The sequence below is a fragment of the Tyto alba genome, unplaced genomic scaffold (genome assembly GCF_018691265.1).
Source record: "Tyto alba isolate M040663 unplaced genomic scaffold, T.alba_DEE_v4.0 Super-Scaffold_19, whole genome shotgun sequence".
Lineage (NCBI taxonomy): Eukaryota > Metazoa > Chordata > Aves > Strigiformes > Tytonidae > Tyto > Tyto alba.
The window spans coordinates 3,595,563-3,611,172 of NW_024881281.1; the positions used below are offsets into that span (position 1 = coordinate 3,595,563).

The 15,610-nt window shown below is 34.6% G+C and overlaps 1 protein-coding gene across 1 annotated transcript in view; it reads right to left on the reverse strand.

The window, feature by feature from the left end:
- Positions 1–1,488: 1,488 nt before the first annotated feature.
- Positions 1,489–15,610, reverse strand: part of BRIP1 (BRCA1 interacting helicase 1) — a 70,135-nt gene continuing 56,013 nt past the window's right edge. Inside the window, exons 17-24 of the mRNA XM_042791726.1 lie at positions 14,842–14,954; positions 12,404–12,486; positions 10,995–11,318; positions 9,429–10,256; positions 7,205–7,278; positions 6,403–6,481; positions 4,015–4,236; positions 1,489–1,987 (exon numbers count right to left, since the gene is read on the reverse strand). Of these exons, the coding sequence (XP_042647660.1) occupies positions 1,794–1,987; positions 4,015–4,236; positions 6,403–6,481; positions 7,205–7,278; positions 9,429–10,256; positions 10,995–11,318; positions 12,404–12,486; positions 14,842–14,954 (1,917 nt within the window). The 3' untranslated portion in view covers positions 1,489–1,793. The remainder of the gene's footprint in view (positions 1,988–4,014; positions 4,237–6,402; positions 6,482–7,204; positions 7,279–9,428; positions 10,257–10,994; positions 11,319–12,403; positions 12,487–14,841; positions 14,955–15,610) is intronic.

Consider the following 15,610-nt stretch of genomic DNA (forward strand, 5'->3'; position numbering starts at 1 on the left):
ATTTAAAGCAAGGAGATGATAAAATTAAACCTGTATTTACTTCTACTTTCATTCATCCCCAGTCTATTCTATCTTTCTAAATAAATAACATTATTTTCACACACATACACACAAAAAATAAAAAATAGCGGCTTCATTTCTCACCCTCACAACTCTCACATTCAAGTCACCTGGCATATTAATCTAGTCATACGGCATAGAATTTGCAACAGATCCGAAGCAGAGATGCCAGTTCTGACAGTTGTTTCACAGGTCTATTGAAGATGATGGGATATCTTTTTCCCTGAGCCTCTCTTTGAAACAAAGACATGCATTAAGAGATTAGATGTCTCTACTGAAAGCCACTAGCTTTCAGAACGACTCTCCAAAGCCAGATGTGGCCTTTTCTAGCCTATGTTGCTCTTCCAAGCCTAGAAGTTCACCGAGATTTCTTTCTAGTGGATGGAAATAGAATATATGAAAATAGGAAAGAAAGGGACTTATTCAGAAAACCTGCAACAATTAACAGTGTCTGACTAGCTAAAAGAAACAGGTTAAATCTACAGGTAGGCTAGGAACATAACACTTGTTTATTTTACACTAATAAACACACAACACTTGTAAACCTAATACCAGCTGATGACACATTTATACCCGATGCACCTGGTATGAAAGACAGCCAGTCCCCCCCTTCAACTGCCTACCTAGCTAGCAGTATGAATAAAACCACTGACAGTGTTTGGTTTGCACAGCCAGCCATGGGAAAAAACAAAGTGGAACACAATGCTTCTGACTTCCTGGCAGTGTTACAGAGCCCCTTCTTTTAAATGTACAGAAAAAGACTGTTAAAAAGATAAACCGAAATCATTTCATTATGCCTCAGAGGAACCCATTATTTCATATTCTTTCAGTATACATTCCCTTAATGTAACATTTCATTATCTTTGATATAAAACGAATGCTAAAATACCATGAAATCTTAGTAATAGTGTTTGAAATATTAACATTCATGGCATATAATGCTTCATAAACTTTGTTCCATCATCACACTGTCATATAGTGCATTTCAGATAGCTTGTACAGTGGATAATGATGCACACAGGCCAAAACATAAGGATCGTATTACAGTTTTCAGCAAAGTTTTAGCCTCAAAAATCTCTGATCAATTTCAATTATATTTATATCCACAGTACAAATGAAAGAAAATTCAGGAAAGGCATAGGCATCCTAAGATTACCTGCACAGCTCATTCAGGATGGAGCCTCACCCTCTGTCTTTATCTTAAACTAAGGCATTACTAAGAGCACAGTAAACATACACACAGTTTTCTTGCCTAGGTTTCAAAGAATTCTACTGAGAATTTAGTTTGCTAACATTGTTGGAAATACAATACCTCTAAAAAAATTTCTTCCTGTTGACTCCTTTAGACCTTGTCCCTGTTCATCCATCAGGGTTTGACGAACATTTTTGTTAGTTCCAAAAATAACAATAAAACTACATGTCTGAAAATTTAAATCTGACTATATCATCACTTGTGAAAATGCATTTTGTTCTGTTTTTCCTTTCACAAAAGTCATGGACAGCTGCTGCCTATTTTCCTATCCCTTTTCATAAGACATAATAGTAGAGACACTGCTTCAAATAAGGTCTGGACAATTAGAAATATATTAAGTGACTCGAACTCAGCTCTTAACTATAATTTAAAATCTCTGTGGTAGAAATGAGATGGATCATATACAAATCCCCTAGATAAAATAAAATTTTCATTCTACCTTTTACAGAAACAGTATTTTAATATACAAATAATTCAGTAATCAACTTAATATACCAAATAAACTAATGCGACTTACCCACGAGTGTACTTTATTATTGAAATGAGTAACCTCAGCTCCTATCAAAGGACATGGAGAAACTGACTGAACGACACAGCTCCTGCATTGTAAGTAACTTGTCAGAGAATATTCCTTCTCATTCCAAGTAGCATTTAAAGATAAACTGGCATTCAAGTCTTTCAAAAAGAAAGAAAAAGTGCTTTACATAAGCATCAAGAGATATTTTAAAACAGATCACAAGTTGCACTTCACATTTCTAAACTTAATGTTCTTATTTTGCCAGAAAATAACACAGTAAAGAATGCTTACTAATCTCTGCAGACTTTGTAGCTGCTAAAATAGAGTCCTTGTGACAAAAATCACGTATGATTAATTGTGCCATTCTAACACCAGAACTGCCCAGACACAAACAAAAGTAAATACTTTACATTTAGTCTCTGTTGTCTGAATGTTGCTAAAGGATTACCCGATTCCATGGTGTGACACCTGGAATCATTTCCTATCAAATACATTGCTTCTGCAGAGCGTTACTTTAACCACTGGGGCTGCACGGTACATGCGTCCAATTCACAGATTTTAATTTGTTATAAGAAATGTAAATTATTCTGTTATCATTATCCTTATCTTTTCTTTTTGATCAGAACAGTATGTAAGAACCCAAGAAATTTGGGAGTGGAGGGTAAGCTAGTATGCATCTTCAGTGTTTGGTTAAACATGCAGAGATCAACAGATCTCAGTAGAGTTTAGCCTGCTTCCAGTTGGCAGCAAATTGTGTGTGTCACTCCTTTTGTGTGCCAACCAGTTCCCTCAACTTCAGCTACTCATGGTTGAGGGAACAACATAGTGTGTCAAAGGAACAAATCTTGCCATCAGCTTCCCAAAAGGTCAAAGGCAAGGGCTGTAAGTCTTGTGAAAGGAGAAAATATACATATATAATGCATTTTCTTGGCCAAGTCCCACTGTCAATATGCAATTCTCCAACTTCTGTATTTCCAGTCTCCTGAAAAAAAAATTGACCCATGTGGTTTTGCTGTTTATCAACTTTCTAGCCAAATGCTGTGCCTTGGACTGTAAGCTTCTACTGCCTTCAGTGTCCTTACTCCATAAAATAGCCAAACTTATAAGCTTTAAATAATCTTCCTCACTTATCTAACATCAAAGACATAGCTTACGGTTCTCATGAACATGTTTCAGCATGGCAGTATTGCTTTTATGCTAGCTTCACCTTTCAAGTATTTCCTGAGATTTTCAGAAACATTCAGAATCCTTGGCAAGAGGACACAAAAATACCAGTATCATTGAAAGATGTGACATTTTCATTTAAGGAAAAAATTTCATTTGCTTTAAGAAACAAAACATTCCTTTCAACAAGCTAAGAAAAGGAAAGATGTCCTTGAAGGACAAACGGCCAGAGCATTTAATTCATATCTAGAGATATGAAGAGCAAATGGCCAGAGCATTTAATTAATATCCAGTAAAGAATTTCTGGATATCAGACTTCCTACAAATGTACAGAAAGTTAAGTGAGGGCAAAGGAAAGGTGTGGAAGTTAAAGAACAATGCAGACTCAACCACCACACTGTGGCAATAAACAAAAACATTGATAAACAAAGTATCTCTTCAACAGAGATGTAATGAAGCAAGATGCTAAGAGATGAAGATCATCAAAAAATTTAAGTCAGAATTATTGACAAATAGGTAGGCAAAAATCAGTACCAAGACCTTACTGACACAAAAAAGAAAACCATATTTGCAGCAGCTACATCCGGCCAATTGCTAACAGAGAAGAAAACAGGTAGAATGCATGATTTGTATTCAATGTCCCTTACAAGGAGGAAGTTTCCTAATAAGGAAACAGTCATAACAAAGCTTTATTACAGCTTTGAACATTCTATATAACAATTTAATGGAAGGCAGGTTACAGTATTTTTGAAAGCTCATGTGTTTCTCTTGACTTAAAAAATGCTTTCCATGAAAAATATCTGCAAAACCTGTACAGTGCTATTTTGGAGGGTAAGAAGTAGTGGGGCAAGAGACTCATACTGGTCCTCTCTTATGGAGATTTCACACAGAGATCAAGATATACAAACAGATTACCAAAATCAAAAGTATTTGCAGGAAATGAAAGAAAACAATGTGTTGTACTTAATTTAAAGCTAAAGGACTTGACAAATGTTATGTGGTATTTATCAGTAAGATTTACCTTCACTTTTCACTGGCATCTGATAAACCTTCAAAGTCTCTTTAAGATGACTAAGACTTGCAGCATCTGAGATGATCAACATCATATTATCATCCTCTGAAATGGCATCTAGTTCACACATACAATAATTAATGGATTCTTTACTTCTTATATTAGCATTTCTGAAGAGTTCCCAGATTATTTTCAGTTCAATATTACTGTAGCAAGCTTTTCTTAAAATTCCTATAATTTAAAAAGTGGGGTGTAAGACTTACATATACATGGCTTTGAATACAGTACTGTTCAAACATACTGCAAACTTTCCACATTTACAAGATGGTAATTTAGGCTCTGATCCAATACCCACTGAAGTCAGTGAAAAGACTTCTATTGATGTAAATGGACCTTGCAAGAAGGCCTTATTTAAATTTTTTAACGTGTCCAAAATTTACTTTTCAACAGATAATTTTCCTCGTTATTACTCCCAAATTTACCAGTGAGTTTGAATCCACTTTGAATAAAGTCATTTATTTTTCATTTTCTTCAAACTGTGACAGATTTTTTAACTTTCATCGATCAACTGACATCTGAGATTCAGTTTAAACAGCATAAATATTTTTGCTGACAACGGACACCTTGGTCACTGTATGCATTAGAGCACCTCAGTGATTCAGAACACTTTCATTTAATACATAGCGATTCCAACTCTCAGATTCTGTATCAAATTGCCAAGATACGATGATGCTGATAAATTAAGGAAAAGAATGACTTGTACAAGTCTAAAGGTGATACATTATGGTTACGTTGGGAAAACAGAGAGGCAACAAGTGGTCTCCATCACCTGGGCCTCCCTTTCTTTACTCATAAGGCAATGTGGATTTTGCTAGCTGACACATGACTTTAAGAGGTCCAGAAGCAATAGGGGTATCTCCCACTCTCCCTTAGCCTCAGGTTTGGTTTGTGAAAGGAGAGACTTGTCCTTTCTTGATTTCATCTGATCCAGACACTGTCTGGTCTAGCTTCATGATCTGACGTCCAGTTCAGCTACGTCACACAACGGAGTCACAAGCCACAGCACTCAGTTCCTGCCTACTAAGCTTGGCCTCCCTCACTTTTATGGCTGAAGAGGATGACTTCGAAAGGGGTTGGGTTGTTTTGTTTTGTTTTTGCTAGTGTCACTTCTTTGATACCAGTCCCATGCTTGCTTCATCACTTAATGAGCTTTTGGGCCAGTGGAAGGGACCTTAGAGAAGAAGAGGGGATGTTTAAGGGTCCCGTAACATAGGGGCTCCTGTAAACAAGACTCTGCACAAGAAACTGGTCTCTGCTCTGTGTCTAATGCCCATTTCTCCATCTCAACCTCCAAATAATTTTTAACACCTTCTGAAAATGTAGCATTCTGGATTGCTTTCAAGCTCCTGAAACGTACTCCCAAGGCACACAAATGCAAATGTCATCTTACCTTCAGATTCGTGAAACGTAGGACCAGTTAAAGCCTCACTAAATTTTCCTGGAGGATAATGTTTTATAGCTTGCTTAAGTGTATTAAGCATCTATATCTAATTGTTTCTGTATGTAACTGATGAGAACATTTTCTAATTAGGTCATTACCACACACAACCCAGTAGCCTGAAGATACAGTGCATTTTTAAAAAGTTGCAGAGTTGTTATTACCATTATCAGCTTTCAGACCTACCCAAATGAAAGTGTATCACAAAAACAGAGAGACAATTTCCAAGAAGATCTAATCCACTTTTCGTACAATGGGTCAACCAAGGACTAAAAATCAAACTAAATTAATACAAGGTAGTTTACATATTGGAGAATAACAGTGTGATCACACAGTTTTTCAGTAAAACCTTTGACAGTTTCACAAAAACTTGTATTAGATTCACAGGGTGACTGTGAGAAGATATTACCAAATTTCTGACAGCAACTGGTAGCAAATTAACACCTAATCCTTGGAAGGAATATACCCCAGTGCACAGGCCAACTATGTTACAAATAATTTCTTTCAGCCTCCCATACTATCAGGACCAGTTGCCTTCACTTAATTCTTAAATACCAGTCAGATTCCCATTGTATTTTGAGACAGGTCAGTGCATCAGGACCACCGAATCAACAGAAATATGTCAGAAAAAGATTTTAACAGTAACTTATTTTCACTGACATGCCAAGTAAAAATAGTTGTGTTATTGTGACAACTCTCTCTTTCTCACCCAGAAAGATTTTCTGCAGGTCTCCCATACATTTCTAACATCTCACTCATCTAGTTACCATACCCAGTGGAGAAATTAACCAATTATTGTAAAATTTCCATCCAGTATCCAAAACTGAGAAAGTCAAAAGATGGATTAAAAATCCTACAATTCCCAACCTGAAACAAATGACTAGTTATATAGATCTTACCCTCTGCTTTTGGCAGTATTTCAGCTCCACAAACAATACAATCAAGTCCTTTCTTGCAAGGCTGGTGCTGTGTTTCCTTCTAACAAGACAGTATACAAATTCATGTAAATACTAGTTTGCATATAATAACTATGCAGATTGAAGCATTTAAATAGAAACACAAATATATCAAAACTGCTTCAGAAAAATATACTACTTGAAATACTTAAAGAAATCTATTCAAATCAATGTTTATCATTTATATTAGCTATTAATTAAAATATATATCATGCTAAAAATGCTTAACCTAACTTAAATATAAATACTTTCATATAAAATATGAGGCATTGTATATTCTATAACGCTCCAAGCTATCAAAGAATTAATTTAGAATTTTGCAACGCAGTCTAGGAAGATAGATGCCCAACTCTCCCTGTGTTTCAGTGCAATTATGTACTTACATGTTGCAAATTGTGCCCTAAAAATTACATACTAACCAGAAAACAGAAGCACTACTTATACTGAAACAGGAATCAAATCTGTAATGAGGTATGAGCTGGACTCTGTAGGCAGTCCATATCTGCATATTCTACCTGTGTTAACAGGACTTGAAAACACTCAGCCTTTTTGTTTTCCATGAGAAACAGAGGTATCTACTGAGTGTGGAAATCTAAAGATCTAGAGCAAATCATGCAGACCATGAATAAACTATTTCATCTGTATTATTTCACTCCAAAGAGTATATGGAAAATTGTTCTTATTTCCCTTGCACCTTAACATTCAATAGCAGACACTTAAAATAGGTACTTTATCTACACAGTACCTTTCTGTCACAGATGTAGCTTCTTTGCCTAACTGTAGCTTTTCTTCGTCTGCATTGTCTCTGAACTTTCAATCCTTTAATAAATTCAAGATTTTATTATTATTTTAGACAGAAGACATCACACCTAGGTATAATATCAAAGTATGATAGGAATTTTCAATAATGTAGCTTTTATAGATTTGGGAGGTCCAAACAAATAATTCTAGTAAACTTGGTACATTGACTTCACTTCCCTTCTGTTTGAAGGCTGTGCAGTAGGGCATTTAATTTAATACTGGGAATGACCATCAATATATTAGCTATAGAAACAAAGAATATTCTTACCACTAACATATTAAATACCATAGTTAGATACAAACACAGATTAAGATTGAATTTACATAGCTTTTACATCAAAAGGAACTGTCTATCCCCTACCCCGCAAAAGCCAGCAGCAACACAAAGGGTTATTATCCATCAGTTGTCCCAAGCAACACAGCTATGGTCAGGATTTGAGTTTAGTGAATTTGTGGATAGACACTTTTCAAGAAAAATCTAGTAGGCCAAATGATGGTAATTCAATACATGCTCCAAAAAATAACGGATAAGGAGTAATTTTATAGAAAATGTAGATGTTGGAAATTAATGCAAAATATTTGACATGAAGAAGGCCATGTCTTAATGGACTTCTATTCAGAGTGAGATGCAACATGAGACCAAGAAAAGAACAATCTGCTTCAGATAAGGAAAAGACGATGTATTTTCTTTTTCTTAATGTTAAGGATTTAAAGACAGACAAATCTTCTGAAAGACAAATATGTGAGAGTGGTCTACAAGATGAGCAGACAAGCCACAAAATGTAAGTGATTTCTATTATCTATTTAGATACACATAGACATAGAAAGTGTCTTGCTACATAAGACTTTTTTTAAGAAAACTGAGCTATTAGAGACTCATGAGGATAAAGTTGATCAACTCCTGGGTGTGTAGCTGCAAAGCCACCTGCCACAGGCAGCCCAGCGTTTGTTGTGGGGCATGGAACAGATCTAGTCCAGAAGCCAGGCGCAAACAGAACCATGCCTACGCTACTAAGGCCAGATATTCAACCAATACTTCAATCTAAATTAAGTATTTTTATCTTTAGATGTGTCATTTGTTTAAATTGATGTCAATATCAGACTTGCTTCTGTCCAATCAACTAGTTCAAAACCATCAGCATCCAATGATTAAGTATAAGTACCTACGAACCAATCTTAAGACTGTAAAAATCCTTCACCTTCATATTATTATTATATGATGGAAATGAACAACCTTGTCTTGAAAAATAAGGCATAGTATGTTTTATTATAGCAAAATCCTGCCTGTTTTGCTTGCAATAAATGAAAGAAATGTTTAAAATACTTCAAAAAAGTAAATTGAAGAAGATTTAAAGACCTTTATGTGCAAATTTACATTGTTATATATTTCACAGAAAATGTGTTTGTATGGCATAAAAATGAGTACATGTTTTGATATGAATACATAGAATAGCTGACCAAAAGAAATTAGAACCTCGCACCAGAAGAGAATTTTAAAGAAACTCAACTTTTATATGAAACAAATAAAAACCTCTGAAGAAACCTCTCATCATCATCAAATATCAAAATGTTCAAATACTACTATAATACTTCTACTACACAGCTTCTGATAGACATGCTGACAAAAGAAATTTGAGGAAACAAAGTACTGAAGAATACCTCTATTTTAGTACCTAGGCTCAATCTATTATATTACTTGATCTGCAAAGATACTGTACATATTTAATTAAAAGAAAAAAAAAGCCCTAACAAATGCAGGAAACCATAATTTGATTATATGTGTGTTTCGCTTTCTGGGAAAACCCCAATTGTTTGAATGCATTTAATGGCAGATTAATTAAATCTGTAATAGACAAACCTCCTCAGCCTATAATTACCAGTCAAATGCTACTTGGGCTTCTGTTTACAATTTCTACACATGATGTCCTTTCACCAGTTAGGATGAAGAATCTCAACTATTTCTATAGAAAACTGCATGCTGCATAACTTTCACAGTGAAAACCAAAAAAATATAATGAAAAATTGAGTCTGATAGTAGCACGTGTTAAATGAGAACTAGAAAGCCATCACTGTTCTACAGTGAGGCTATGTTGTAAAGGCTGCTCACTACGTTTCCTACAGAAGCTGTCACTGTGTGCTAGCATTATTCAGTAGAAAAGATGACACACCTTTATTTCGTGATCTGGAAAGACTGATTTTCCCTTTTTTGGTGTCCATCTCTTGAGGCGCTATCTGCTCTGCTTCTACTTCACTAGCCATCTTTACATTATTAACTGCACTATTCTTACTCCCCTCATTTTGCATTACTCTGTGTAAGCTTGTGCTTCTGTCATCAATAATTTTTTTAGTCACAGCTTGTGTTCCTGGGGTGTTGACTGCAAAAAGATCATCAGCAATTGTGGAGTTTCCACATTCAATCTGATTCTCATCTGTATTACAGGTTGAAACCACTGGTCTGATTTTCTCTTCCTCTGAATCTACATCATAGAGTTCTGGTGTGAAGTAGATACTGTCATCCTCATCTTCAGCTTCTGCAGATACGTTTAACATTGAAAGTTCATATTTCCCTCCTGCTGAAGGAAACTCACTGCAGGGCTCAACGTGATGCTGTAGTTTATCCGTATTCTCTTCAGCAACCGAAGTCTCAGTATTTTTAACAGAAAAATTAGTTGTTTCTGAACATGATTCTGGTACACTTGGTTTATGTTCTGAAATTAATGATGAGTGGCATTGATTTACACTATCAATAAGTTCACCAGCCCTATTCACATTCTTTTGTTTGCTACTAGCTGTGGACATGCAGTTCTCGGCTACAGGTAAAGGTGCTGAAGTCAGTGGTTTAAAGCAGCAATGTTCTTTCATAATATCAGCATTAGTACAACAATTCTTTTTTTCTTGCTCTATTTTAGTTGCTAGCCTTTTGGGTGTGGAGTCCATATGTTTTGTTCTTTGTGTTACATGGTGAGAATGACTCTTTACATCGACTTTTTGGCCACCTGTGAAAAATCACAAAACATTAATTAATTCTATATACCTTCCCCACACTGATTTACAGCATGTTTAGCACATCAAAATTACCACTGTTTTATTAGATTTACAGTTATTTTATAATAACCTTTAAGATCCAATACAAACAAAAGCCAAGATGTTACAACTGTCTTTGCACACGAATTGTCTTAAGTAAATCAATAGATTAACTGGCATATGTAAAGTTAAAATATGTAAATTGTTTGTAATTTTTTTTGTTATAATGTTCTTATGTTATTTACATCTTTCGTGCCTGAAATTAAGTCATAAGCTTTCTTAAAATTTAGGAATGGATAGATATTGTAAAGCTGGTATTGGAAGAGACGGTATGAAAGGTGTCTCACAGCAATGTCTAAACAACAGATGCAGCCTGAAACAAGGCACTCATCTTAAAATAATGCTAAACTTTATGTGTTTCAAATATATTTTAAATTATCATCATGGTTTTCAAAGGAAAAAGAAAAGTAAGTGAAAACATTTCTGACTGTACTATAAACTTATCAAACATTATCAATTGTTTTCAGACAACCAGATGGAATGACCATTCACTTCAGTCTGTTGAGCACAGCTCATACACATTTGTGAATAGTTACCATTTTGCACCATAGCACTTCTTTAATTTTAAAAAACATTTATTTCTTCCAAAAAAGATGCAATTTCACATTTAAAATTGTTTATGAAGTTTTTTCCACAGGGAATGAACATACTTTGTTTCATTGTTGCCAGGATGTTACTCAGCTGATTTGATGCTGTAGGATTAACTGAGCTGATGGTTGTAGTAACAATTTCTGAAACCAAATTTTGCTCCTCACTTTTAGCAGGAACATCTGGTGACAAATGAATAGTTGCCTCCTGTTGAGAGGCTTGTGACAGGTCTTTTGAATTTGAAGGTACATGGACAAATTCACTGCTGCACTCTGATGAACAATCAAAGCTTTTCTGGTTTCTTATAGCAAATGCACGTAAGGATTCAAGCGCAGTACCAAAATTTTCATGGTGCTGGATTTGCTGACGAATCCATTTAGATAATCCTAAGGGAAAAAAAGTCACACACAAGATTTAAGTAAAAACTAACTTTCTTGATTTTTAAAAAATGCTTTTAAAACCATTTAAATATTCTTTTAATATCAATTAAAAAAAAAGAGAACTCGATTCTTTTGTGAAGTTTTACTTTTCAGAAAAAGTACTAATCTTATCAAGTCTTGAACATATATATTATTTTTATTACTATATGAATTACTTCTGTTTACTTAAATAATTTATTTTTTTTTTAGTACAAACAGATATGTCAAAAAAGCAGTTTGACTCGTACTACAGCAGCTGAGCTCCACCTGCTGACTAGACTGCAACATTATCTGTTTACATCATCTTTTTGCCCATCTCTTCTAAACAGTGCAGGAACAAGGATACATAATACATTCCTAAGCATTTTTTTTTTTAATTTTATTCCTTTATTAAGGTGGTGAGCATGTCCTGCTTTATTTTACCTGCATTTATTTCCAGCCAGTATAAAACTACAAGCAGAAAATACTTTTTGCATATTGAGCATTTGGTGGTTCTAAATGGCACAACCTTTACCTGCTCTTACCTAATAAGCCAGAATGTTAAATTCAGATTGCTAACCTTAATCTTTAAAGCTTCTGCTAAGTCTCTAGTGGATGTATACTTTCTGCCTATCTGAAGTCCAAATAAAAATCTAGTAACTATTTTAGATACATATATATATACACACACACACTTATGTATATATACACTATATATATTTAATATGCAAGGATTAAGAGTCCTTAATTTTTTATAGGCCCCATTTTAAGAAAGAATTCTCAAATTCTGCACAGTGAAATTTCTGTGCCATTATTTGTATATCCAAAAGGGTAAAGAAATTAGATTGACTGAAAATTTCTATCAATGTGTTTCAGTGTACTTAATGAACTAGCAATACATAAGGGTACAGTTTTAGAGTTTTCAATTTCAGCTGCACAATTTGAGTTCAGTGGATATATTTCATTATGACTTTTCCTACTCACCTGTATCTGTATAACCGTATTTCTGTAATCTTGATTTTTCATTATTTGTTAATATTAGGAACTTTCCCAGAAAGATTTTTACAGCTTACCAGTTATATACTTATTGGGGTTATTCCGGAAGCGGTCATCAACTAAAATAAGAGCACCCCAGTCATTCCTATGTCTTATACACCTGTAAGTGAGCAACAAGAAAGAGCGTATATATGTAATTAGAGTGCATGTAGTAAAAAACTGTGGGGATCAGACAATAGAGAGTTGCAATGAGTTAGCTCGAATCTGAAAAAATATATAGGAAGTGCTTTCCTACTGTCTTGCAAAAAAAATTGTTATAGATGTCATGGAAGCTTAATTTCTCTTCAGTTTTTGAATTTAGTATATGAAAACAGGTAAATGAAAAAAACATCACACAAATATCCAGCAGTTAATCAAACCGTATGTCATTTGTTTTCCTCTCAACTGGTTAGCATAGATGCTGAAATGAGAACATGGAAAAGTATAAAAGAAAAGAAAATGGGCTGATGCAACTGCAAGCAGTTGTTTTAAAGAACTACTTGTTTGTTTCTAAACCACGTAATTCCTAATTGTCTTTAGTAACAAAATGAATAATGCTACATTCAAAGCTGTGAGTGATACCACCGAGTTCATAATTCAATTGTTAGAGGCCTACAGAAATAATCCAAGTCACTTTACATGCATTGGTATTATTGGATTTCTATACTGCCTATCAGAAACAAATTATTAAAGAACATTGAGAAGATAAATGACATATGGAGAAGAATCTGGCAGTAACAGTCTAGGATTATTATCCCCATTGTATAAGAAGAGGACAACTTTTCAAGATGATGTTTACAAATGTACATAAAACCACAAGTGTATCAGAGTCAGGGCTTAAAATGGTAATGGCAAGCCTGGCTCTCCAAAGAAATATTCTTTATTTATATTTGAAGTCTCTCCATGATAAGAAAAGCTATCAAAACATCTTTAAGGAACAGATTTCTTCCAATTTCTTTTTTTTTATTGCTTTAATAAATGTTCATTTAACTCATAGTTTAAATTAATTATGCCCACTGGAGACATATCCCACACTTTTACAAAAAGTAGCACTGCAAGGAATTCATAGCATGGTTTTCACCTGGCCATACACACCATCTGTTATAGTCCCAAAGGCTGCTATTTCATTTCATGGACTTGTGTTACTTCATACAATATAACAGCACTAAATTATGAGAAAAGTGCCAGATTGAAGACTATCATGCTCCTGATCACTTCTATCCCTTCAGGCATCTTTGCAGTAAGAAGCATGCCTACATACTATATAACTTGGTATCAACTTAGTAGACTGTTCTGGTTTTATAAAAATAGTCATCATACCCTGTCATCCTTCGTCAAATCTCAGTTTACTAAGAGCTTGTGTTGTCTAGAATGGTACCATAATTGTGTATAATACCATTATACATTTATGTCAGAAGAGATGTCTGTTTTCTCCATTTAAGTCTAGGCTATCATGTTTTCATTCAAATGATAAATTGTACAATAAGCAATTTTCACTAAAACTAGATTTAATTTAAAACTTAGATCACAGTGACAAAACTTCAAATTCATTTCTTACTATTAGCATTCCACAATTTTCTTAGATTTTTCTTAAAAAATTTTAACTAATACTCTTACTCTGCGAAGAGGAATCTAAGAAATCAGGCCTGTAACAAGAATTTGCAATGAGATTTTACAAATGTAGACTATTTTCTCTCAGTTTGCATTCTAAGCCTTCATTTATGTCATCACATTTGTATTAGGTATAATTCAAATAACAAGAGTCTTCCAGATGATGTTTCTCTTATTTATAAATCTGTGTCTGTACCTCTATATTATTTATGACAGATATATGGCATCTGTGATAGATATGTATGACAGATAGCTATATCTATGTATATGAAAAATTTTGTCAGAGAAAGGTGAATTAATTCTATCCTGTTAATAAAATTCAGGGGGAATTTTTTCATTTGAGAAAGTAAGCTATACCACTTCTTCTAAACCTGGAAAGAGATCAGTGAGCATGATAATTGAATTGACCTTTTGCAAAGGTCTGAGAAGAACCCTGCTATTTCTCCGTTTCAAAAATACTTGTAGGCTAAACATCAAACAACTGTTCTGAGTCCACCAGGAGTGTGAACAATTAGTACATTTGAATAGACCTACGAATTTTCATTTGGTTTATAAGCTCAAGAGCTACTTGTTTCCGCAAATGTTTTCCTTTCTCTCTATCTGGACAACAAGCAATAAAACCTGCAACCAAATTAAGGTGGATGTAAAACAAAAACTCTGAATTACAACAATGCTCAAATGCACAACAGACTGAAAACCAGACAGTTGACAGTACAGAACAGCTGAACACCTGATTTCTGCAATATGATGGTTTTGGACTGATTTATTCCCTTTTATGTTAACAGTGAGGAATTAATCCTTAAAGATGTCACAAGAAAAATTCTACAAAAAATATGTGGTTTTAATTATGTCCAGTTTCTCTCACCTTCCCAGGGCTTGGTTCAGAGCCCTATAAGCTTGAATTTCATACCACTGACTCCCTGCTAAAAGGCCTCTTGTATTTTTGTGCTGGTCATTGTACTTCCTCTTTAATTCAACCTAAGAAAGAAATCGTGAAATACTGTTTGTAATAAGGAAGTATTCTAAAAGGGGTAAACAAGCAAATATTGATTAAATAAGGGAATATGTAAAGTGTGCTTCAGTGTTTCAAACTTTGTATTTTGCATACTAACCAATTATGGCTTTTATCCTCCTAAAGTTATTCCTAACATGTGATCTATTCCAATAATTTATATGTAATAATACAACCACCACACACTTATCCAAATCTCTGTGCCAACAAAAGAAGGACAACCTGTTCACACAGGCAAAAAACTCCGATACAAATAAATGGACTAACTAGACCACAGTTTTATTTGCTCGTCTGGAAGTAAATGATACATACAATGGAGATCTTTATCCTTTGCTTTATCACAAACTCTCCTAATCTATTGCTGGGACCAGACCATAATTTTCTCAAGTGAGGGTTAAGCAAATATAACCCCTTCTTCTACAAAAGCTAAGAAAGTACTTTAGAGACAGAGTGGCCTTGCCAAAGTACCAGAAGCCAGCAAACACCCGCTCTAATTCCTAGCTTGGCATCACCTTCTGGGGTTTGGAAACAAACGTTCACTGGCTAAATGTGAAGCAAAGGCAGCAGCTAATGTTTGCAGGCCCATGGGTTAGCATAAGGCAAAAGAGAGCATACTCCTCCT